This window comes from Girardinichthys multiradiatus, chromosome 4 (assembly GCF_021462225.1).
Source record: "Girardinichthys multiradiatus isolate DD_20200921_A chromosome 4, DD_fGirMul_XY1, whole genome shotgun sequence".
NCBI classification, from domain to species: domain Eukaryota; kingdom Metazoa; phylum Chordata; class Actinopteri; order Cyprinodontiformes; family Goodeidae; genus Girardinichthys; species Girardinichthys multiradiatus.
Window position 1 is genome coordinate 9,840,944 of NC_061797.1, and position 25,934 is coordinate 9,866,877.

Genomic DNA, 25,934 nt, shown 5'->3' on the forward strand with positions numbered 1-25,934 from the left:
ATTAAGTGAGAAAGGGTGTCTAAAACCTTTGAGCGGTAGTGTATTTCATTTGCATGTCATGTGACAGACCAACACAAAGAATAACATGTCTGTGAAGAAGAAGGAAAATGATGCACATTATGAAACATTTCTACCAATAAAAACACGAAGAGTAAAATTTGGATTCAGCACCACCCTGAGTCAATACTTTGTAGAAACAACTTGCTGCAGTTTCAGTCGCAAGTGTTTAGCGGTTTCTATCAGCTTTGCACATCTAGAAACTGATATTTGTTCCCTAGCTCAAGATCAGTCGAAAGTTCAATAACTCATGGGTAATTCTATTGTCCCAAATGAGAATAGATTTGCAGCATGTCCACACACCATTGGACAAAGAATAGCTGTGATCTTAAATTTTCTGCATTTGTTCAGAGAATTTATGTCACCTTTCCAAATGTACAACTGGTTATCTTGTTGACTTTTTCTCCCACCTGAGCTGTAAATATTTAGTCATTGATTAATGTTCTCCTTGCCCAGATGGTAGGTTTGTAGTTTTTTTTTTTTCCATTTTCAGATGGATTGAACAGTCCTTTGTCAATTGTTTAAAGCTTGGGATATTGTTTTAGAAGCTAACTCTGCTTCAGACTTCTCTACCTCTTTGTCCCTGACATGTCTGCTGTGTTTCTTTAGCTTCATGATGCTGTTTGTTCACTAATGTTCTGTAACAAACTTTAGAAAAAAAGCTCACAACCATTTGACTTTTGACCGATAATATTTTTGTAAGGCGGAGTACGAGTACGAGATCTCACATTCCCAAATTATCTAGATTATCTAGAACAGAACATGCGACCAACATAACATGTCTGAGATATGACAGTCTAATGGGATTAGATGAATACAGGTCCTTCTCAAAATATTAGCATATTGTGATAAAGTTCATTATTTTCCATAATGTCATGATGAAAATTTAACATTCATATATTTTAGATTCATTGCACACTAACTGAAATATTTCAGGTCTTTTATTGTCTTAATACGGATGATTGTGGCATACAGCTCATGAAAACCCAAAATTCCTGTCTCACAAAATTAGCATATTTCATCCGACCAATAAAAGAAAAGTGTTTTTAAGACAAAAAACGTCAACCTTCAAATAATCATGTACAGTTATGCACTCAATACTTGGTCGGGAATCCTTTTGCAGAAATGACTGCTTCAATGCGGCGTGGCATGGAGGCAATCAGCCTGTGGCACTGCTGAGGTCTTATGGAGGCCCAGGATGCTTCGATAGCAGCCTTTAGCTCATCCAGAGTGTTGGGTCTTGAGTCTCTCAACGTTCTCTTCACAATATCCCACAGATTCTCTTCATCTCCATAAAGCTTTTCAGCAGATGGAAGCATGAAGTGCTCCAAAATCTCCTGATAGTTAGCTGCATTGACCCTGCCCTTGATAAAACACAGTGGACCAACACCAGCAGCTGACACGGCACCCCAGACCATCACTGACTGTGGGTACTTGACACTGGACTTCTGGCATTTTGGCATTTCCTTCTCCCCAGTCTTCCTCCAGACTCTGGCACCTTGATTTCCGAATGACATGCAGAATTTGCTTTCATCCGAAAAAAGTACTTTGGACCACTGAGCAACAGTCCAGTGCTGCTTCTCTGTAGCCCAGGACTGGGGAATGCGGCACCTGTAGCCCATTTCCTGCACACGCCTGAGCACGGTGGCTCTGGATGTTTCTACTCCAGACTCAGTCCACTGCTTCCGCAGGTCCCCCAAGGTCTGGAATCGGCCCTTCTCCACAATCTTCCTCAGGGTCCGGTCACCTCTTCTCGTTGTGCAGCGTTTTCTGCCACACTTTTTCCTTCCCACAGACTTCCCACTGAGGTGCCTTGATACAGCACTCTGGGAACAGCCTATTCATTCAGAAATTTCTTTCTGTGTCTTACCCTCTTGCTTGAGGGTGTCAATAGTGGCCTTCTGGACAGCAGTCAGGTCGGCAGTCTTACCCATGATTGGGGTTTTGAGTGATAAACCAGGCTGGGAGTTTTAAAGGCCTCAGGAATCTTTTGCAGGTGTTTAGAGTTAACTCGTTGATTCAGATGATTAGGTTCATAGCTCGTTTAGAGACCCTTTTAATGATATGCTAATTTTGTGAGATAGGAATTTTGGGTTTTCATGAGCTGTATGCCAAAATCATCCGTATTAAGACAATAAAAGACCTGAAATATTTCAGTTAGTGTGAAATGAATCTAAAATATATGAATGTTAAATTTTCATCATGACATTATGGAAAATAATGAACTTTATCACAATATGCTAATATTTTGAGAAGGACCTGTATGCACGAAAGTGGATGGAAACAGTTGGGATGAGTCTAACCAGCAGTACAATCTGCAGCCACAAAGCTTGAAGCGTATCAACAGACCAAAAGAGCTTCTTTAACATCACAAACCTGCATGTGGTTTTTGGTTGCTTCTTTTAGTATGATATATGGATGACAACCACCTGTAGAACAGCTGCATTAAATCCCCTGTATCTGTCAGCGTCTTTAGCATCTGGTGCTCAAACATGCCTCAAACCCCAAAACCACCAAGGGAGGAGGCAGTGGATACCCGCCTGTGTTTTCGGAGGAGGTGTGATAAAGTTGCCGATGTGAGATTGCTGTGTGTGCTTCCATGGGAGGAATTTTCTCCATTTCGACAGTCAGTCACAGCACACCCCATGAGTTTGTCATCTGTGATTATGCTCATCTCGGTGAAAAGAACATACCAACAGGGAAATGAGGTGTGTGGGTGTGTTTGTGTATTTGTGATGACACGTGGACAAAAATGGAAAAAATGTGAACACAGGAGAGAAAAGAAGACATGAGAAACATTTCCACGTTTTCTCTTCATCTAGTTATCGCCACCACATGTAAGATGTACCTCGTACTTAAAATCTCTTTTTTTTACTTTGTTCTTCCTTTAGTCAGACAAGATTATGTCAGTAAATGATTCTCTGGTCATAAACCAACCAGTCTCCTTAGTTAGCAAAATCAAATCAATTTCATTTCTTAACAATAAAACTGATTGCATCTAAAGCAGTAATCCCACCATTCCAGGGAGTTTTTATGTGTACTTAATCCTCTACGGAAACATGTTGCCCTCACGCAATCAACCCACATTTTACCTGTTACATCTGCACTATGCATCCCTTTAAACCTTGAAGTACTAGGAAGATAATAAGTAAAGCGAGGGAAACACTCGGGAACACTCAAATAACACATCCTAGATCTGAATGAATGAAATCTTCTCATTGAATACTTTGTTCTGTACAAAGTTGAATGTGCTGACAACAAAATCACACAAAAATCATCAATGGAAATCAAATTTATTAACCAATGGAGGCCTGGATTTGGAGTCACACACAAAATTAAAGTGGAAAAACACACTAGAGGCTGATCCAACTTTGATGTAATGTCCTTAAAACAAGTTAAAATGAGGCTCAGTATTGTGTGTGGCCTCCACGTGTCTGTATGACCTCCCTACAACTCCTGGACATGCTCCTGATGAGACGGCAGATGGTCTTCTGAGGGATCTCCTCCCAGACCTGGACTAAAGCATCCACCAACTCCTGGACAGTCTGTGGTGCAACGTGACGTTGGTGGATGGAGTGAGACATGATGTCCCAGATGTGCTCAATCAGATTCAGGTCTGGGGAACGGGCGGGCCAGTTCATAACTTCAATGTCTTCATCTTGCAGGAACTGCTGACACACTCCAGCCACATGAGGTCTAGCATTGTCCTGCATTAGGAGGAACCCAGGGCCAACCGCACCAGCATATGGTCTCACAAGGGGTCTGAGGATCTCATCTCGGTACCTAATGGCAGTCAGGCTACCTCTGGTGAGCACATGGAGGGCCGTGCAGCCCTCCAAAGAAATGCCACCCCACACCATTACTGAGCCTCTGCCAAACCAGTCATGCTGAAGGATGTTGCAGGCAGCAGATTGCTCTCCACGGTGTCTCCAGACTCTGTCACGTCTGTCACATGTGCTCAGTGTGAACCTGCTTTCATCTGTGAAGAGCACAGGGCGCCAGTGGTGAATTTGCCAATCCTGGAATTCTCTGGCAAATGCCAAGCGTCCTGTACGGTGTTGGGCTGTGAGCACAACCCCCATTTGTGGACGTCGGGCCCTCATACCATCCTCATGGAGTCGGTTTCTAACTGTTTGTGCAGACACATGCACATTTGTGGCCTGCGGGAAGTCATTTTGCAGGGTTCTGGCAGTGCTCCTCCTGCTCCTCCTTGCATAAAGGTGGAGGTAGTGGTCCTGCTGCTGGGTTGTTGCCCTCCTACGGCCTCCTCCATGTCTCCTGATGTACTGGCCTGTCTCCTGGTAGCGCCTCCAGGTTCTGGACACTACGCTGACAGACACAGCAAACCTTCTTGCCACAGCTCGCATTGATGTGCCGTCCTGGATGAGCTGCACTACCTGAGCCACTTGTGTGGGTTGTAGAGTCCGTCTCATGCTACCATGAGTGTGAAAGCACCACCAACATTCAAAAGTGACCGAACCATCAGCCAGAAAGCATAGATACTGAGAAGTGGTCTGTGGTCCCTGTGGTAAAATGGATGAACATCATTTGCCTAGTTCCGGCTAGTGATTTTACCACTTACCTGTGTTCAAGGAACTAAAGGAGGAGGTGCGGCCTAACTTCCTGTATTTGGAGGTTTCAGGGAAGTGATGTCACAAGAGGTACCAGGTGAAGAGGGGAGAAGAAACTGTTAAAATATTAAGTTAACTTTAGGGTTTGTTTATTAGTTTTGATGTGTTAGAGTTAGGATATAATTGTTAAACTGTAAACACAGGGTTGTCGCTATATAGAAGTGGCTTCAGAGATTTGAGATTATTTCTCATGTTGGAATATACCTGTGAGATGGAAGATTCCATTTGAGTTAATTGTGTTTGAAAGGGCATGAAGGTATTTAAGCAGATCAGGAAAGAAGTTAAGGGGGGAGGACCAGGTCAGTGTAGCTGTGTGCACGTGACGTTAATTTTGGTTGGTTTGAGTATAGTTATGTTTATTTTGTCACTTTCAAGTTTAAGTCATTTTTGTACATATTTTTGGTTGTTCTTTTTTGTAAATAAACCACCTGCTACACTGGAGAACATCAGTCTGCTGCCCTTCTTCAGCCACAATATACCACAGTCCCCACCTGCAGAACCACTCCTTTATTGAGTGTGTCTTGCTAATCACCAAAGATTTCCCCCTGTTGTCTTTTCCATTTGCACAACAACATGTAAAATTAATTGTCAATCAGTGTTGCTTCCTAAGTGGACAGTTTGATTTCACAGAAGTTTGATTTAATTGAAGTTATATTGTGTTGTTTAAGTGGTTACCTTTATTTTTTTGAGCAGTGTATTAACTCTAAGCAAACTTTCATTTTCGGTAGTTTAAAGCAATTTATTATCAAATTGAATAATGACAATTTGATACAATGCAGTTTTTGCCCTAAGGCAACATCATACCATTTTACAAAATTGAATGAACAATTAAAGGATGAATTAGAAAATTCATCCTTTAAATTAAAACTGTGATGAATGACTTTCCACTATTTATTCACAATGTTCCAGTGTTGTCCACAGGCCAACTGTGTAGTTTTTAGATTATAGGGAGAAAATCACATCTACTACTACTAGTATTATCATCTTGCTATTGATGAACTATAGAAAAACTTTTCCTCAGTATGATTAAGACTCATAAATTTGTTCTTTCATAAATACGTTCTTTAACATCCTAATGTATGTTTAAGAAATTTGAATTCTTTAGATTTTTATTTATTTATTACCATTTCAAAGCAATTTCAAACCTAAACTCAGTCCTTATAAATGTAACTTTGTAGACTACTGACATACATTTGCCTCAAAACCACCACGAATGGCTGCCAACACATGCTGAGGATATTGAAAATACTTTGTTGCCACCTAGTGGTCAGTATTTATTACTTTACTTTATTTCTGTTGTATGTGCTATATTGACTTAAAGAGTCTCTTATTATTTTAGAATTTGTTTGTCCATATAAATACAAACAAAAATGTTCTATACAACTGTAAATAAATTCATGCAGTAACAAGGTTAAAGTTTTGACATCTGTATTCTGTGGGAAAAATCAAGTTATCTTGTTGGCCCCCTGCTGAACTTGAGGTGCTAAACAGAAGCTTAGTTTGCTTATGCCTTGGCCTGGCTTGGCTTTGATTGTCTCCATTGTTTTAAACAGCAGGTCCTCTTGCTATAACTTGTTTGTTCAAATCACTCAAACCACTGAAGCAGCTGGATGTGATCGTGAAACCTTATTTGTAACTACCTGGTGTGGCAGTCCTTGAATGACCTGTGAGAAAACATAAAAGCCTTCTGATTTAAAGATAAAATCAGATGTGTTCTCGCAGAGAGAAGTCATGTTTTTTAATTGTTTTACTATAGGACCCCTTCACACCAATGTGCTGGTAATCGGTTCTGTAATTTTCTAACTTGTGATAAAGTCATATTGTAGAAACGTTGACGACTAAAACAGGCTGATTCATCAAATACTGCTGCATCCTAGTGGTCTGATGGATTATTAATTATTTTTTAAAGTTAATCAGCAAAGAAACGTTACATCAAGGATAATGTCTCTGGATTGCGTCTGAGTGCTCTTTAATTGTGCAGCAGTCAGGCGGATGGGGACATCATCTAGTTATTTATGGTTTTGGGAGTTACAGAAGACCTACAAGTGTGCCTTCTGAACAGTAATTTATCTTTATAAGTGGAGGTCTCTCTTTAAAATCTCTGCTGCTGGAAAACAGGCAGCCTTTTTTTCCAGAGATACCCCCGGAAGAGTATAACTAATTGGTAACAAATTGAAAAATCTTTCTGAGATCCTATGGGAGCCATTTTTGTGTTGAGATTTATTAAAGAAGACAGACCAGAGCTCCTTTCATCAGGTTTTGAGTTGATATGAATATATTGAGTAAGAGGCATTGCTCATTTATCTTATCCTCAGTCTCTTGCCCACCTCTCTCTGACACTTGGTTGCTCGGTAAGTCTTACATGGCAGCACATTCAGACACGCTGTTGAGGTGGTGACTTGTTAAATGTCCAAGGCCTTGCAAAAGTATCTATAGACCTTTAACATTTTCTCATTTTGTTTGTCACAAACCTTTACGTTTTTCACTGGGACTTTATGTGATAGACGCAGAGTAGAATGTAATTGTGAAGGAAAAGGACACGTGCTGGTTTTCTTTGCTTGGCAAATAAAAATTTGAAAAGTATGATTTGCAAATGTATTACTTTTTCTCATTAAATATCTGCAGGTACACATTTCATAAAATTGTATACATTAAAGAATAGTTTCACATTCTCAAAGGAATAGTTGAAATTTAGAGTTGATAGATGTTCCCCATTCAGTCTGACTGAGCTTGGGCAAAGAATGGGCAAAAATCTCTGTCTCTAAATGTGGAAAGCTCATGCAGGCATATCTCAAAATAGTTGCAGCTGTAAAAGGTGTTTTTACAAAGCATTGATTCCAGGGGACTGAATGCAAATGTAAGCCACTCTTCTTGTTTATTTTTTTGTGGAAAACTTGAAAATCATGTCTTGTTTTCCTTTCACTTCAAAATTTGGCACTACTTTGCATTGGTCTGTCACTAAATTTAAGTACATTACATTAAAGTATGTGGCTATAATGTAACAAAATAGGAAAACGTTCAAATTGCAGTCTCCATCGACCCTTAGGATCCTACAAGGCAGAACACACACACCCAAACACTGTAGGAGTGATGGGCAGTTTTTTTAGATGGCATTTCATTAATTCATAAAGCTTGTGGAAAGAGAAGTTGAGGAAAATGTTTCTACTTTTATTTTATTCTTTGTGAAAAAAATTCATCTTTTACACATCTAGTTCACCAACAACACTGCTCTGATGCTCTGACAAAGTATGTCTGGGTCTTTATTATGTACTGCTAAAGGATGCATGCAAACCTTTCTTTTTCACCAATACAGCAATGTCTGAAGGGTACACAGACCCAAGACTTCACAGGAGCAGTGGTCATTGTCATGCAGAACCCCTCCCTGCAAAAATAGAATACTGAAAGCTATTTTATAGTCAATTACACTCAGAAAACCTTCCCAATGATTATGTCACAGCATACTGTGCATGCACAAAAAAATGAAACAATGCAGCTTGGAGAAGGAACCAACATGCTGCACTAAACACCAACACATCTTTGTGCTGAGCACAATAGAATACTAAACTGTTTAAGTTAGGTGTGATGGCTCTTGGTCCATCTAAAGCCAGGCGGCCTCAGACTGACACAGATTTACGTTTACATCCTGTGACAGTTGTTCAAACAGTGACATAGTTAAGTGCTTTCTGAATCAAGTGATCAGTCCTGTTTAGGCTCCCTTAGTGCTGAACACACAAATGCAACCCATAACCTTTATGGTAATCTGCTCATTACAGCAAGTTATTCTTGCTGGTGAGTTAAAGAGCACAGTTCCAACTGTTACCTCCAAGCTTTGTTCATGCGCAACATGAGTGCTTCATATTAATATTTCTGAAAATCCTGATGACCAAGACTCAGAGCTTTTAGATTTCTAAGAAATTAAATGACTATTTTAACATTATAGAACATAAGATAAGGGATAGAATGCATGCAGTGGAATTTAGGAGAGCTTAAAAAACACTTAGTGCCAAGATGAAGCAGGTAAGTGATAATGACTTTAAATGTTATAAATCTAACTAACAGAGCACGGGTCATCCTTGCAGGGCTTCATGTCTCCTTGCAGCAGCTGAATCATTACTGCCTTGGTCAGGTAGCTGGAGGTTCCTCTCTTTCCTAGAGGTGGTGTGTTGTAGAATGCCTCCATGTCATCCTGGGGCAGACACAGTTAAGGACAGGTGGTGAAATGTTTTCTCTTTTACAAACATTGGACAGTTATTCAGAACATCTGCTGAGAAAAGTGATGTTATGACTTGCAGATACTCCAGGTTAAAGCAGAGGTTTGGTATACTACAGTGACAGGTTCTTCAGAGGCTGCTGTACCTGTTTCTCCATCCCTTCGAAGCGGCTCTGATCTTTCTGGAAGTCGTTAAATGCCTCCTTCACCAGGCTATCCAGATCCACCTTGTCACCGAATTCCAGCTCTGGGTTTCTCTCCAGCACTACAGCCACCACCATCAGCAGCTAATGGTGGACAGGGTTGCAAAAGACAATTGAAAGTACAAAGATTTGTAACTTATTTTGCTTCTACTCTACTTCCTGTGTGTTTGGTGATGTTGGGGGATGGATCTTTTTACCTCCACAATGATTTGTCTGTACTCGGGCAGGACAATGTTCTTCAGTGTGTCCTCCACCAGCAGAGAGAAGGTTATCTCATACATTGTCATGTCAGACAGTGTTGGTTGCTGCATAACAATAGAGATGATCTTAGACAGTCGGGTCCCACTGTTTTATGTAGCAGGCTAGGATGCATTTTAAAAAAAGGGTCAAAGGGGTGTGGCCAGTGGCACAGAGGTAAAGCATATGACTCATATACAGAGGCTTCAGCAGCTGAAACCTGCGCTGCATGACCCCCCCCCCCCCCCCCCCCCCCCCCCACCCCGTCACTCCACCCCGCATCCTCTCTACTTACTTTCGGAAAAATAAAAAAAATAAAGGCTAGTGACGCAAAAAAAAAATCTTGAAGCGTATCAAGAATCGGTCCTGCATGTAAGAGGTTTAAACCATGTTGCAAGCAAAAATCTTTATGGGGATGACATACAGATGTTTATGTTTTGCAAAGGGATGTTAGTACCTGAGGGAGCTGAGTTCCAGCCACCACAATACCATTAGCGGTCCTCTCCAGGATCTGCCACACACGATCATAAAAACCCAGAGGGGTTCTGTTCAGACTGCCGTCGATCTGACGCCTGTTTAGCCAGGACCTGAGGTAAAAAGATGGAGAGACTGCTGCGGTCACATCCTGAAAATGGAATGAAAATGAGGGCAGCTTTTGTCCTGGTTTTTCAGTCAATGTTAGTTAAATTAGATAAGATAAAACTTTTATAATTCCCTACGGGATATTGACTTGCATTAGATGAGCTGATATAAACCAAGGGAAGAAGTAAAAAGAATGAAACATAAAAGAAGGATTAACTTAAAGCCCTGGTGTTTTTAAAGGCATGTGAGTTAAATGGAAGGTGAAGGCATATTTTTTGTTGGATAATGCACCATGTCTATTTCAAAGTACCTGCCAGCGTGCTGTGGCTGCAGGACATCCAGCAGGAGCTGCTTGATGTCACTAGGAGAGAGCTGGTAGATATCTTGAGGTGGCATGTCTCCAGCTCGGATCTTCAGCTCATGTTTCATGGCCTGAACAATCCATCTTCATATGCACATAATAGACAAATGATGTTACATTTTAAAAGGTCCACAAATTACCAGTTTAAATTGTCAAGTCAGAGATTCAAACCAATGCTTAAGCAAACAGTTCTGTCCTAATTGTTCTAGTTCATCCATTTCAGAAGATACCTTAACCAAATCTAGGACTCAATCATATTCCAACATACAACAAAGTGAATAAATGTTACCAGTAGACCTTGGGTCCCTCTGTTTTGAGGATGGCAGTTAAACCTGCCAAAAAGTTTTAAACATGCTGCTCTCCAACCCCTGCTGAGAAGAAAATTGGATTGGAAGAAAATGTCTGTAAGCAACTACCTGTAGAGCATGCAATCCTTGAGGGGTTTCAGTGATATTCATTTAACAATAGACTATGTTGAGCTTATCTCGTTGAGCTTAACAGCTGTCTTTAAAGAACTGCAGATAATAAGATCCTTGTCTCTAGACAGGAGGAGCTGGTGGTTTAGGTCTTACTTCTCTGATACTAGTTTTTGTACCTGCAGCAATTCAACTATTTTGTGCAGATCCATCACATAAAATATATAAATAAAAACCATTTAAATCACAGGTTGGAATGTAACAAAAATAAGTAAAAAGCCAAGGGGGGTGAATACTTTTGCAAGGTGCTGTACTGTCGCCTGATGGTTCGTCCTTTTTGTTGTGAGATACCATTCATCAGATCAACAAAGGCAGGCATGAAATCACCTCAAGCCTTTGGTTGATTTTTCTATATCCATTTTCCAAATTATTTTTCTCCCAACTTGTTTGCACTTGCTTCTTCCATTAAATTAAAGATCAGTTTATATATTTAAAATAATAATAATAATTTGGCCGATTTAAGCTGTGAATACTAATTTTCTTTGTCCTTTCGTCTGATTAAATAGAAATGATTTCAAGCATTAAACAACCGATTCAGGCAGCTACATTTACAAAACATTGTAGATTTTACATTTGTAGAAGTGTAAGATTTAGATCCATCTTTGATAAAATGTCATCTCTGTGTTTTACAATGCTTCTAAGATGAATTTACTCTTTTTTTCTTATCAGAAGCCTAATGTGCACATAGCTGAACATTAGGCTGAACATGTGACTGAAAGTGTGCTGCTGTTGTTGAATAGTTACTAAAATCTATACATTATGTAACCTGAAGGGACTTTTAACATTTTCATTTTTCCGGAAAACATGAAGCCTCAGTCCAATTCATAGAAATTGCAGTGAGTGTAAATTACAGCATGAAAGAAATGAAGAAAAACAACCCACTTGCTGAAAAAGGTCTGAGAGGCATTTGGAAGCTATCAGTTTCTTGGTTTTTTTCACTTTACATGCTCATATTGGTTTATTTCTTTTTGTCCACAGGTAACACCAGGGGAGGAGAAAACTACATCTAGGTGAACATACTGCACAAGAAAACCCCAATTGGTAAAACATACAAAGGTTAAAGGTTCAAATTCAGCCATTATAAAGCTGATATTGTCCTACCCGATTCTGATTTTGAGCATGCCGCTGAACAGCTCAGGGTTGTTAGAGATAATCCATCCGATGTGGATGACCAGCTCCTGCTGGAGCACAGCTTCCCTCTCCCCACCATGAGGAGCGCACTTGCTGTAAATAATGCCCTGGATCACTCCTGGAGACAGTGGGTTGGAGATCACCTCCTCCTCATGCCCAAACAGACCTAGGGTCACCTGGTGATCATGTGCAAATAAAAAAAAAAATGTGCACAGTACTGAAAATCTAGATACGTTCTCAGCAGAAAAAACATGAAACAGTGCACATACATTAGCTGTTGTACACACCACTTTATTCAAGACACAATTTCAACATGCCTTTTGTTCCTTCACTTTTATATTGGCATCTTCTCACAGAGTAGCAGAAAAGTGAGAGAATATATAACACCTTTGTAGTTTTGCTCAGAAGCATCTCATGAAAAGTACACCTCAGCAATTTCACTGATGAGAGGACACAATTTAATCTTTTTGCCTTCAGTTGATGAAATCCAACTCCAAACGTAGATGCATCATTCATCCTTACATCTAAATTGATCTGAGCAGAGCACAGACCCTTGGAGATGAAATAAAGTTTTGGATTAAAAGAAGAATCCACTGCTGGATTTCAATAACAATGAGAAATATAATCAGACTGAAAACGTACTCAAATGGGATAGGTTCTCGTTTTCTCCCTACTTAGCTTTCTTTGTAAGGAGAGGAGCGCATTCGTCTCCAATTTTAAATCAGCTTTTCCAATCATGTTGAGAGGAGTCTACCCTCTTGCCTCATTGGCAATCTATATGCAGATTCACACCTTGAGCTACTTCAGCATAATGAAATGCCTAAAAGTGTTCAGAAGGATAAAAATGCTGATAACTGACACTCTTGAGAGGAAGCTAATCTCTGAATACCACTTGACAGAAAATGCTGAACTGAAAGTCATCCAGCACGAGGTGAAATCGCAATGTATCAATCGACACATGGAGTGTGTACTCACAAGTTGCAAGTCAAAGGGGGGGGGGGTTGCAAGTCAGGGTGGGGTGGATTTGGGGAGATGTAGCCTTGCAGTAACTGCAACTACAGCTTGGACCCAAACGCCGTTGATGCAAGCTGTGATGAGGCACATTGGCAAGCAGCTGGCACAAATAATTAATTCCCATAGGATACAGCATGAGGAGCCTTCGATAAGATACACATCTAGATTTCCCTTTTCTTCTGATCAGTGAACATTAAAATCCTTTGCCAGACATGCCACCAACAATTTTCCTCAACACAATGCTTTTAGAGAAGGGGTAGACTTTATTCAGGCCCTTCTGTCTGTGTGTCCACTTACCTGCTTGCCTTGCACTAAAATACTAGTTATACTGGGGGCAAGGCTGTCCACTAGCTTAGTTAAGAGACTGGCAGCAAGACGGACAACAGACCTAATGGGCGAAAAGACACAAGAACATTCTTGAGATATGACAAGTAACAAATTACAGTTTGGACATATACAGTGCCTCATAAAAGTATTTACACCCCTTTTAACCTTTCAACATTTTGTCACGTTATAACAGTAAACTTCAAAGCATTTTATTGGCATTTTATGTGATAACAAAGTAGCAAGTGATTGTTAAATTATTCAATGTTAATTTAGAATCTTTAGCAAGACCTAAAAATTTGTATTCACAGATACTATCTATCAAATTCAACTACAAAGAAGTAATTTGGAAAGAAGTATGGGAATACATTATTTTTCTCAAGATGTGCTAATGTGATGGAAACATTAAGGAAACCCCACTAGATTTGCTGCTGTGATCAAAGCAAAAGATGGTTTTATAAAGTACAGGCTTTAGAGTCGGGGTTGGAGACAAATAAATGCAACACTTAAAAGAATCTTAAAAAGTTGGATCATTTTCTTTCCATTTAACAGTTATCCACTGTTTGATGTTGGTTTTTTCACATAAAATCCCAATCAAATTTATTAAAGTTTGCAACTCTGTCAAAATGTACAAAAGTTTACTTTTGCAAAGCACTGTAACTTTTTTGTTTTTGTATACTTTGTGCATATTCCAATAAAACCATCATTTAGATTCTGAAAGCTCCAATATGAAGTTTGTGTCCCCGTAAATATTTTAATGTTCACACATTTTTGAATTTATTGTTCATCAGATTCATCGCAGACTGCTAGCTGCTTCCTCTTGTCTGCAGGAATCCTATGGGGAAAAAAATGTCACACTGAAAGGACAGTTATCTAAACATTCACAAAGCCAGGGGTTACTAATGACACACAAAAATGATTTACATGTCTTACAGCAGTGGTAGAAGCATGGAATAATGTCATGAATGTGGTCACGTATAAGCTGGCACACAATTTGCTCTCATTATATGCTGAATGAAAGTCCTAATTGATCTGTGTACCTGAGAAGTTACTGTACTTCATGATTACATTTGGGGGTAAAAAACAATAGCCAGAAAATCAACAAAACATTAAAGCGTAAAAGTCATTGTATGCTGTCAAAGCACTGATCCTTGGAGAACCTATTTCAAGCCTCACTTGCTGGCCCATGTTAAGTAAATGAGAGTATATACACAGCTGAGTAGGGATGTTGTTCCCTACGAAGCAACACAAAACACAAAAACAAGACTAAGCTATTTTTAAATGCCATAAGTACATATCCTTTAGCTAAAAAGTTGATAAATGAAACAGCATCTAATAAAGGTTGTCATGTCAGGTAACTTAATCAAAGCAAATCATGAGCACAGAAAGCACTGGCCACTGATGAAAGGAACAAATATTCAGTTATGAGATATAATAACTATCTACAACATTTTGTCAGTAGTTTTATATAAGGCCAGCGGCAAACCACAATTCAAATAGAAATTCTACATTTTGTAGATGATTTAACAAAGTAGCAATAATAATATATTTCAGTGAGTGAAAACCGAAATAGCAGACAATATTGAATTCTTAGCTTTCACAGAGATTCAGCTGTGTAAAAGAATTTTGTTAACTTTTTTTATACTCTGTGAACAAACATAAGGCTCTTTCAGCCACCTCAAGTTGCTTAGATAAAAGGACCTGGGGTAAGTGTCAAAATCTATTTAATTTGCAGTGCGCAGCTAGCCATGAGCCACTGGGGAAGGAATTGTAGGAAGGGGTTCAGCCTTTGTGATTTTAATGTGAAGAGAAAGCCAACACTGACCACAAGCTCAGCTCCGGATTACATCCAACTCAAGGTTCCTGCAAGCATCCTAGCTGGCTCGCCAAACTCTTGACTGTGTGAGCCAAGTTTTTATTGTGCTAAATCCAGGTAATGCACTAGAAAAACAGCAGTCTAATGAGTTGGCATTGTAGCTAAATACCTGGAAACCCCATATTCAGCTGAATTAGAGCAGGCAACATTAGTGACCTAAATTGAAGATATTCACTCTAAAAATTATGTTGCAAGAAGAAGGCTGTACACGTATAACTAGCTGGTTTCCTATGTCCAGTTTTTTTCTGGTTCTTTGTTGTTCAGTGTACTATAGGCATTGTCCACATTTTACAAATGTTTTTTTTGCCGTTTTTAGGTAATATGGAAAATGTCAAAATGGTTTTAATCTAAGTTGAAATGTACCCTTATTGTTTGTACAATCAAATAAGCACACCTACATTTATGGTTTTGTTTTTATGCCAAAATTACAATTAAATCCGAAATGCATCTACAACAATGTATAAAATGTTATAGTCTAACACACAGCTCACACAGCTCTCCAGCTAGCCAGCTAGCTAGGCCACTAAAACATGCGGAAGCTTTTACTCTGTCGCCCGCTGAACTTTACCTGTTTCCCATGCACCAGAATTGTGGTGATGTGGGGAGCTATACAGCTGGCAAACTTCTTGGTAATAGCAGCAGCATACCGCACTGCCAGCCTGTAGTTTATCCAGATCCCGTAACAGTTTGTTTTTTTATTCGTTTGGGAAGTCAGGACAATGTGATTAAATAAATTCTACAGACAGTAAATAAATGCACTTCACCTGCTTTCAGAAGAAATCATCACAAAAGAGCATTAAACTGAATGCATTTTCAGTGACTATGTTTGAGAACCCTGTACATTATACAGTATGTTTATGTTTTCAAGAGAGAATACCAGACCAAAGCTTTCTGCTCCCAGCTCGTCTGTAGATTCTCTCCAGTTCATCCATCAGGTTCTCTGGAATCACAAAAATCATTAAACATAAAGATTTTATATCTTTTTCCAAATTTTACCTATAAATGAATATAGAAAGCATGTGAGATGAATGTGGTTTAAACATTAAACCAATGGTATCTCGTCTCCAGCCCTCGAGTGCCGATAAATTGTAGGTTTTACTGTAGATGTTTTCCTGCTTCAACACACCTGCTTTTAAAGAAATGTAATTTACAGGCCTCTGCAACTTTAGAACATAATGATGAGGTGTGTCAAACATGTGAAACAGGATTATCTTACAGAATTTTAGTTAACTTCTTTAAATTCAGATTATTAGATTTATTTCCTAAGTATCTGGCAGAATTACCTTTAAATGATATGACTTGGTCCAAACATTTTGGATTTCCTTCCAAATGCTTCTCACAATAATTTGATGGAATTATGGCCCATTATTCCTGACAGATCTAGTGTAACTGAGTCAGGTTTGCAGGCTGCCATGCTTGCACAGACCTCCTCCGCTCTGCCCACAATCCCCATGGGATTGAGATCTAGGTTTTGCGATGTCCAATCCATAACATGACTTTGTTGTCATTAAGGTGGTTTGTAACTATTTAGTCCATTTTGAAAATTCATTTATTTCCAAGCCTTAACTTATTGGCTGAGGTCTTGAGATGTTGCTTCAATGTTTCTAGATAATGTTCTTTTTGCATTATGTAATTTTGTGAAGTGCACCAGTCTCTCCTGCAGCATAACAACAAATTATGCTTCCACCTGAGTACTTAGGACTTGGGATGGCGTTCTCATACTTGCAAGCTATCCCCATTTTCTTCCAAATGTAATAATGGCCTTAATGGCCTGACACTACAATTTTAGTTTCATTCAATCATTATTACAGGACTTGTTTACAGAAATTGAGGTCTTAGTCCCTTAGTGCAATTGCAAACTGTAATACAGCTCTTTATTTAGCTTTTGGAATACTGGCTTCTTCCTTGCTGAGGGGTGGTCCAGCCCATGTCAGCGCATGGCGTATTTCACTGTGGATAATGACAGTCGTCTTACCTGCTTCAGACAGCATTCTTCACAAGGTCATTTGATTTTTTTAATAGGTTAATGTGTACATTTTGCACCAAAATATGTTCATCTCTGGGACACAGGTATGACAAAAGTATAATAGCTGCACATTCCTATGGTGTTTATAGTTTTATATAAATGTTTGAACAGGTGAAATTGGCACTTTGAGGCATCTGGAAATTGTATCCAAGGATGAACCAGACTTGTGGAGGTTCCCAATTTTCTTTCATGGTAGCTTGGGTGATTTCTTTTGATATTTCCATGATGTCACACAAGGAAGCAGTGGGTCCAAGAAGTTGTATTAAAACACATCCACAGATGTGCCTCCAATTAACTCAAGTGTCATCTTCTGAACTGAAATACTAATCCTGAATCCTAACTGAGCTAAAGAAAGAAAGTTTGTTCTGGTTTAATATCAGACAGTGAGGAAAATGTGTCTTTTTATACAGAGATAAAAATATCTGATGTAGATATGTTGGAGCAGACACACATCTAAAATCTCTCAGAATCGGAAACTACTGCATGAATCAACAGAATAAAACTACTGATAGTCTTCTAAGATTATCGTTATTTCTCCTTAAACTCACTGATGCTCTTCTAGAATTCTAATTTATAAGTTAATTTGCAGTGTGTGTGTGCATACCGTCTTTGGCCACGAAGTCTGGTCCTTCTCTTCTAAGAAGAATACTAGCAAGTTGAGCCTGACTGGCCAAGCAGTTGCAGTCCTAAATAAAAACACAGTGTGGTCTCACGTGTGAAACACAAATTGCTCACAAAACAAAAAACTGAAAAACAGGTCAATAAACGGCATTATGCAATCATTATAAGAGTTAAGAGGGTAAGTTAGTGGCATTGCATTGTTGATTTTGATACAAAAAGAAGTTATAGCAAGAACATATTGAGGTGTAATAATTAAAAAATATCCCAATCGTATCCTAATTGAAATATTACTACTTGAAATTTTAAATTAGATTTTTCAAAATCATTTCAACATTGTGATTATCTGGATCACTGTTCTGTTGAACCGCCAGCTTACATGAAACTTCTGCAGGATCTCATAGGTGGGTTTGTTTTGCCACTCCTCCACACTGATCTCTGGCTGTTGTTCCAGGTCCGAGGCGTTGGGTGTGCTCGTCTGCCTCTTCACCTTTGAGTGCTTCGGCAGCTCCAGCTCCTCAAAGCTCTTAAACTCTGGGATCCTTTGGACACGGAAATGGACTACATATGTCTTTGTTTTCTGAAAACTGAAGTAACTTACAGCTGCCACATTTCAAGTAGAAGAAAAAGATACCTACCAGGGGCAGGATGTGCTCCAATTTGGGTAACAACCACCATGTGACAACTAAGACACTGATGGTGGTTTAAAACATAGCTTTAATAGTCTCCAGACAGCATTACGACTCATGGTTAATGTTTGAAGTAGTTTGTTACCAATGAATAAGACAAGTTAAATGAAACACGTTTTGGCTACAACCTCTTATTGGAGCCTAAATCTGTATTAATAAATACTGTTAAGATGGTTGAACTTCAAGATGTACATCTTGAGAATCTGAGGAGGAAGCCATAGATTAGGGTAATGGAAAGGAGGCCTTCCAACCTCAAAGATCTAAAGGTTATTACCAAAAAGAAATTGTCAAAATGAAGGGTTTGATTGCTATGTCAATAAACGATTTTTTTTCCCCTGATTAATGACAAGGTTATAAATATTGTTGGCTGTGCCAATTTGTAAAAAACAAAAACAGCTAAGTCATTTTTTTTCTCGAAATTGTTACTCCTTTTGCATTATTTTATTATCTATTGAGGTATGACTTTCTCATTTTCTCTAAGAAATTTCCTCTGGTGAGCAAAAATTATTTTTGGCTAAATTGTATTTATTTATATATGTTCATTCATTTATTTATCGAGCTTTACAATATTGTTTTCTGGTAATACAATAATATTTAAAAAAGCAGTTTTGCAGATTGGTTTATTGGTTTATTAAAATGGTGCCTTAAAGCTGTTCATTTTCTTCACATGGGAACTACACTTTTAATGTTTAAACATGTTTAATAATGTCTAACACATGACATCATGATGTAGTCTATAGCTACTTAATGGGACAGTAAAATTTCTGAAACATCTCATTTCTAAAGACATTTACTTTGCACTTCTCTTACCTCTTATATATGAGCTGTGGGTGTGAGGAGATGAGGTGTTGAGACAACCAACCAACTACAAACCACCCCTCTTCACCTCTGATTAGTTTAACGTCTAAATACATTGCCCAATCACTGCTACCGTAGACCTTAACAAATTAACCATCCTGTGTTTTTATGCTAGATGGAAACAAGTTTATGCTGCATTCAGGAAAAACTTGAAAAAGACACGCAATGACTGTATGCTATGACTCCACATTTTAGCAATTATCTGCCAATGTCAGTTTTTCTTCACACGCAAATAATGATGCCATTTTCACTTTTACTGCAATCTGCAGACCCACCACAGTGGTGAAAACAGTCACATTTAACAGAGTAAGCATGAAGACTAAAGGAACCTCTTACTCTGCCTCATTGATGCGAAGGAAGTCAAGCTGCTCCACAAATGCTCCTGATATCAGGGTCTATGAGGTTGATGAAAAAAAAAGAAAACACATTTTAAAAATTGTAAAGTTATTATGTTGTTGATATGACCCATAGCATCCAAGAGATATAACAGTCATTGCGGATCCATAATGGCTTATGTGCCAGCGGGAGTGGAGGAAACAATCTTGTATACAAGGTTTATCAGGTGACTCAGTAAACATGTCAACTGTTTCAGGAATGCTGTAAAAAAAAAAAAAAAAAACAGCAAGCTCCAGCAGCAAGGTGCAAACCAAGTTACACATTTCATCATCTACATCTACAGCTGGAGTGAGACAGAACCATATGACGATAAAAGTTGGAGGATCTCAAAAAATATGAATAAAAAAAAAACAATTCACTTTTCCAAATTTCCCTCTTCCTGAGATCCACATGTGATATTATCCATTCCAACTGAAGTCAACTCAAAAACAAAACTAAGAAGCACAGGAAAAGAGTGACTGTGCTCCCCATAACAATGAGATGATGAAGAGCAAAAGGGTTTCAAAGCTGTGTGAGCTAGCCGTGAAGTGAATAGCAAATGGGCAAAGGGAAGAAAAAAAAACTTTAAAGTCAAAAAAAAAAGAAAAAGGATCATGTGTGGAAGTCTCTGCTGAACACTGCAAATATAGTCTGAGAGAAGTTGGAGTTGGAAAACTTGGCATGTGTTTCACAAAGACGCTAGTTTAAGTTATCAATCATGAAAGTAGCTCTACTTCTACCTTGGCCTCATTTTCCTTGATGCCTTTCCAGAAAACTCAGTTGTCTCAGTGAGGCATCTTCAAGTTTACCTTTGGGTTTCTTACAGAGGAATGTCCCTATGATAATGTTTTTGGGAAACTGCTCTAGAGTAATGTATACAAGAGATAATGAATGAAGGCACGGAAAGACATCACCTCTTGGCCTTTAAAAAAAGACATTAGCAATATTCACAGAACAAAGAGCTGCAAAAAAGTTTATCTCCTTCTGTTTTTCATTTCAAAATAATCCAAGCTAACACCAAAAAAAGGTTTTTAATAATGATTTCATTTATTAAGGGGGGAAAACTAACATAATGCCTCATTAACCTAATACCAGGTTAAATAAGCATTTTTACATCACTGTGGATCTGAGAAAGTGTGGTCCACACTTCTTTGCAAAATTGTTTTAATTCAGCCACAATGGAGGATTTTTGAGCATATTCAGTCTGTTTAAGGTCATGTCAAAGCATTGAAATCAGATTTAGGACCAGACTTTGACCAGACCATGACAAAAGCTTTATTTTGGTTTTGTTGAGACATGAGCAAGTGGACTTGGTGGTTTGCTTTGATCATTGTTGTGCTGGATAACCCAAATGTGCTTGGGCTAATAGTCACAAACTGGTGGCCACACATTCTACATCACAGCTTTCTGGTAGACAGAAAAATTGTTGGTTCCTTCAAAACGTGATGTCATTCAGTTTCTGAAAAAGCAAAGTGGCCCCAAAACATCACACTACCACCACTATATATGACTGTCGGTATGATGTCCTTTTTTGATATTATTAGTTTTACATCAGACATGTTCAAAATAATTCAATTTTTCACTGTCTGTCCTGTCAGTCCACTGAATATTTTTCTGACATTTCGGGGGATCATCAAGATGTCTTTTTTTACTTATCAGTGGCTTTTACTTTGGAGCTCTCCCATAGAGGCCATTTTTGCCCACTTTTGTTTTTTATTGTTGAATCATGAACCTTAACTAAGCCAAGTGAGGCCTGCAGTACCTTAGATGTTATTTTGTGACCACTTGGATGAGTTGTCAATGTACTCTAGGAGTTTATCTGGTAGGTTGGCCACTTCTGGGAGGGTTCTCATGTGTTTACAGGATTTTGTTGATTTTTTTAGAGAATCCCTCTATATGACTCAAACAATAACAATGCACACAATCACTCTGACAAAAGGAAATAACACATTAAAGTTATTGCTGCCGAACAAATTGGGGACTTTAGAATAACCTCTAAGAAACACCATGCAAAGACAGACAAAGCAGTGTAAAACCTGCTTGATTAAAAGCTGCTTTTCAAAAACCCATCATAATGAAGAAATAATCCAAAATGAAGAAACCGTTCGGCCAATTCTCTTCATTTGCCACACCTGCAAAGACTATGAATGCTGTAGAGTTAAAAAAGTGATTTCCCACTGATCCTTTGAGAAAAATATTTTCACAGAGAACAAATGAAGCTGTGGAGAGGAAATGCAGACAATGACCACCTGCTCAGTATTAAATGTATCTTGACCAAATACACTCTCGGTGACCTTTTTATTTAATGCACCTTTACAAATGAATACAACACATTATATTCACTGTAATGCAAGAAACCCCAGCTTCAGTTGTTTTAGAATAAATCACGCTGTGCACGGACACAGCGCACTGCTGGAACACTTTTTAAAATACACTAAATTGGCACAGTGGAGATTTTTAGGATTTTTAATCCCACCACCGTTGGAGGTGTAATATTTTTTTGTCCCTCATGTCCTATCTAGCCAACTGGGTGCAGCTGCTCATTGATTAACATAGCTCCTAAACTTTATTTCTGACTCAATATTTAAGACCATACTGAAGTTTAAATAGAGGTTTGTTGATTGGAAGACTGCGTACTGCAGTTATTAACTCAATAAAGCATATTCTTTCAATTTTTATTCCAAATACGATGCATTATAATTGCTTTGATTTTCTTCATCCACATACCTGAAGTCTGTCGACATGCACTTTGACCCCACCGATGATGCCTTTCTTGAAAGAGGCCAGCATGTCCAGAACTGGATTGAAGCGGCTCCCTCTGGTTAGACAGGAAGGTCATAGTTAAAGCTACTAGTCAGACTGTCCTTTAAAATCAATCAAACTCACTTTAGATAAGTTACCACCTAAGGAACAATATGTCATGGTCAGTTTTTCTATTTATTTTGATATTTTGGTGAAAACTGACATCTAATCAAGTTAAACTTTACCCCCTACATATTTGTGGTGACATCACATAAGGCATAAAAAAAGATTAGCTGTGCAATCATTTGTATTTTTGTTGTTTTTTCTTAATGTTTGCATGTTTTTCTTTAAAGGTGTTTACCGGCATTCTGTACAGCTGTGGCAAGACATTTGAACTGTATGTGAGAACACCGCATGGATGTCTTGAAATTTCAGCAACAATAAAACCCATGAAGATGCTTGTGACAAGGACAAGAGTAAAGACTTTATTTTTAATGATCGTTAGTGATTGTGTTGAGCCAAGTTGGTTTGGTTGATGTGTGGTTCTGGATGATTTGTTCCATTAAGATGATTTTTACGCCCCAATGATGTTTCTTGCAGACCACATCTGCTCCCAATGAAAATGATCACCAGACAGACAGAGTTATTTTGACCAGTTAGCCCCACCATGCATGCAGGTACAGTGTAACTTATACCAGCACCATCACTCATGTCAAAAAAGGGAAGAAGTATGAAAAAAACCTTTTGCTCAACAGCTGGAAAGAGAAATTATCTGGGTAAGTCACAAATCATTATACGTAATACAAGCAGAATGAAGCAGTTTATACCTAGATATCATTCAGATGAAACAGTTTAGCATGAATGTAAAAAGAATTATAGTAGTTGAAGTTCTGAAGATATTCATTGTCATGGTAACCATTTGTCAAGTTTGTCCATCATCACTTGATGATAATTAGAGTCAAACTGCTCAAACACGTCGAGGGACAGTCCTTTCAACTCAAATGCAACTGGTACCCTTCCACATTGGGTTTATCAAATGCAGCTGATCAGCTTAGTTTTTGTGCCTCTTCTGTTGTCATTGGTCCAAATACACTGAACAGCAGTTAGCAAAGTTTTAGTGTACTTTTTAAAAACTTAGCATTTTTACCACATTGGGTAAAAGTTGTATTTCTTTATCCTTTACAGTATCCTGTACAGTAGTACATATGCAGAGGAAATCCATATTTCATTACACAGCTGGGCTTTTGTTTGCTTTGTCAGCATATATCTGTCAGTGGGAAAAAATACACAATTGCATAGTATCTTTAAAAGCTGCTTGTTTATCAGTTCCGTTCATGGCTAGTCACAATCAATCTTACAATTCAAACAAAACATGTTTTAACCACTCAATCTGAAATTACAGGTAAACAGCTAAAGCTTCAGTATCATTTATTCAGTCTTCTGTCACCTGTTGTACAGGTAATTTTCCTGACCAACGGCAAACTAATGACTATCGAGCTGCTGCTATGAGCACCCATTGACAAATTTTGGGCACCACAGTGAGGATGTTTAAACATTTGTAGCGTATTTAACATATGGCTCCCTGGGTATCCATCGATACTTCTGTAATCAGCCCAACCAGGCTATAGTGATACAAATGGGAAACATTATCACCCAATCAGTAGGCAAATACAGTAGCACCTTTCTGCTACAAAGATTAATGACACACAAAATGGGAAAAGGGTGGCCGCAGAGAGGGAGAAATGTTAGGAAAAAAAAGTGAATTGGCTCCTTAAATGTTTTGGTGCAGGCTTGAGTATAAAATATAGTGATAGGGGGTAACATATATCGAGTTAGAAGAAGAGAGAATGCCTTGGATCACATAAAAAGGAAAACAACAGATCAGAAAAGATCTACTTTGGAGTGTGAGTGTGTATATTACTTGATGTTATCCTCGCGGATGAGAACCAGGAAGAGTGGACGTCCCTGCATCTTCCAGCATTGTTTGATGAACTGCAGGGCATTCTGCACAAACACGTAGCATTTTAGCCCAACATATTCCTGGTGTAAAGCATTCAGCTTCCTTTATTTCTGTGTAATAACAGAGTCAGTGGCATTTCAGCCTCAAGTTCAGCCTCCTCTACTGTCAAGGTGAGTTTAAGTTGCAGAGCACCTCAGGCAGCTCAGCGTTAAAAACAAACACAGGTTTGAAGTGGAAAGATCACAGTATGATGTTTAGAGCAGTTAGGAAAACACAGCTTATCGCTGGATTCACATAAGCATGTTAACACAGAAATAAATATATATCTAACATTTGGAAAAGAAAGCTGGGTAAACAGGTTTTCTTCACTGAAACAGGAAACATTGTATTTTTAAATTCTGAAAGACAGCTTGCAATAAAACGTGAACTGACTAAAAGCACCTTTTTATCTACTACAGGTTAGTGGGCAGGAAAGTGGCAAAAAATTAGATCATGAAAAGGCTCAATATCTTTAGTCACTCATTTCAGAAAGTGAAACTCGTATATTACAAAAATTCATTACACATCGAATGGAATATTCCAAGCCTTTATTTCCTGTAATTTTTATGATTATGGCTAACAAATAATGTCTCACAAAATTAGAATACTGTGAAAACGTTAATTATTGGGAACTCATGGGGTCACACCCTAATCAGCTAATTAACTCCAAACACCTGTAAAGGTTTCCTGAGCATCTAAATATAATTATTAAATATATCCAATCCACCAAAACAAGAGTATTGTGTGTACCTTAGAGGACTGCATCTTTCTTTCTTTCTTTCTTTCTTTGTTTCTTTGCTTCTTTCTTTCTTTCTTTCTTTCTTTCTTTCTTTCTTTCTTTCTTTCTCAGACAAGGTGAATGTATTTAAATCATATAAGCTTTTAGACATAAATGAAATGTGACACTGACTCACCTTAATGTCATCAATTAGAAGCATAACATCTTGAGACAAGTAGAAGTCACTTAGATCAAACACTATTGGGTAGCACACCACCGTCTTGCCGAGGATGCGATAAATCTAAGATACAGACACACAGACGAACAAAGACACACACACACACACACAATTGCATTTGATGATGGATGGCTTATAAGTAGCTACAAATGTATTATTCTGGGCAGCACATAAAACAAGCCATCAGTCCTTGAACTAGGGAGGGGGCATGTAGAAGTCAAAAGACCACTTCTATACACACACCTGGTAGAAAACTGATGATGATGTCCTCTGGCATGTTGCCATCTCCCCAATAAATTTTCCATTATAATTTTGTCTTAGCAATGCTTTTGGAGCCATGATTAATTTGTTTGCCAATGGCTTTGTTTTAGCGAGTTTCAATAGTACAACTTATCTGGTTGTTCTGTGACCTGTGAAAAGCCCCACCTCAGATATTTTGCACACTCACACAGGAGTAAAAGTGCTTTGAATTAAGTTAAATGTTTGAATTTAAAGTGCTGCATGTGGGTGTGAATGAGAAATACAGTAAAACAAGCTGTTGTACCTAGAGTACCTTGAAGTATTCAAAC

General features: G+C 38.5%; 1 protein-coding gene across 3 annotated transcripts in view; it reads right to left on the bottom strand.

Moving 5' to 3' along the window:
* Window positions 1-7,835: 7,835 nt before the first annotated feature.
* The window catches only part of phkb (phosphorylase kinase, beta), a 121,300-nt gene continuing 103,201 nt past the window's right edge, over window positions 7,836-25,934 (bottom strand). For 2 of the 3 annotated variants that reach the window (XM_047362465.1, XM_047362462.1), the window contains 14 exons: window positions 25,324-25,428; window positions 24,332-24,414; window positions 22,396-22,486; window positions 19,630-19,688; window positions 18,126-18,288; window positions 17,733-17,814; window positions 15,985-16,042; window positions 13,200-13,290; window positions 11,859-12,064; window positions 10,231-10,365; window positions 9,796-9,925; window positions 9,299-9,406; window positions 9,045-9,185; window positions 7,836-8,874 (listed from right to left, as the gene is read on the bottom strand). In XM_047362465.1, coding sequence (XP_047218421.1) covers window positions 8,737-8,874; window positions 9,045-9,185; window positions 9,299-9,406; window positions 9,796-9,925; window positions 10,231-10,365; window positions 11,859-12,064; window positions 13,200-13,290; window positions 15,985-16,042; window positions 17,733-17,814; window positions 18,126-18,288; window positions 19,630-19,688; window positions 22,396-22,486; window positions 24,332-24,414; window positions 25,324-25,428 — 1,590 coding nt within the window. In that variant the 3' untranslated portion in view covers window positions 7,836-8,736. Of the gene's footprint in view, window positions 8,875-9,044; window positions 9,186-9,298; window positions 9,407-9,795; window positions 9,926-10,230; window positions 10,366-11,858; window positions 12,065-13,199; window positions 13,291-15,670; window positions 15,762-15,984; window positions 16,043-17,732; window positions 17,815-18,125; window positions 18,289-19,629; window positions 19,689-22,395; window positions 22,487-24,331; window positions 24,415-25,323; window positions 25,429-25,934 lie in introns of all 3 variants that reach the window. The other variant, XM_047362463.1, reaches the window with a different exon arrangement.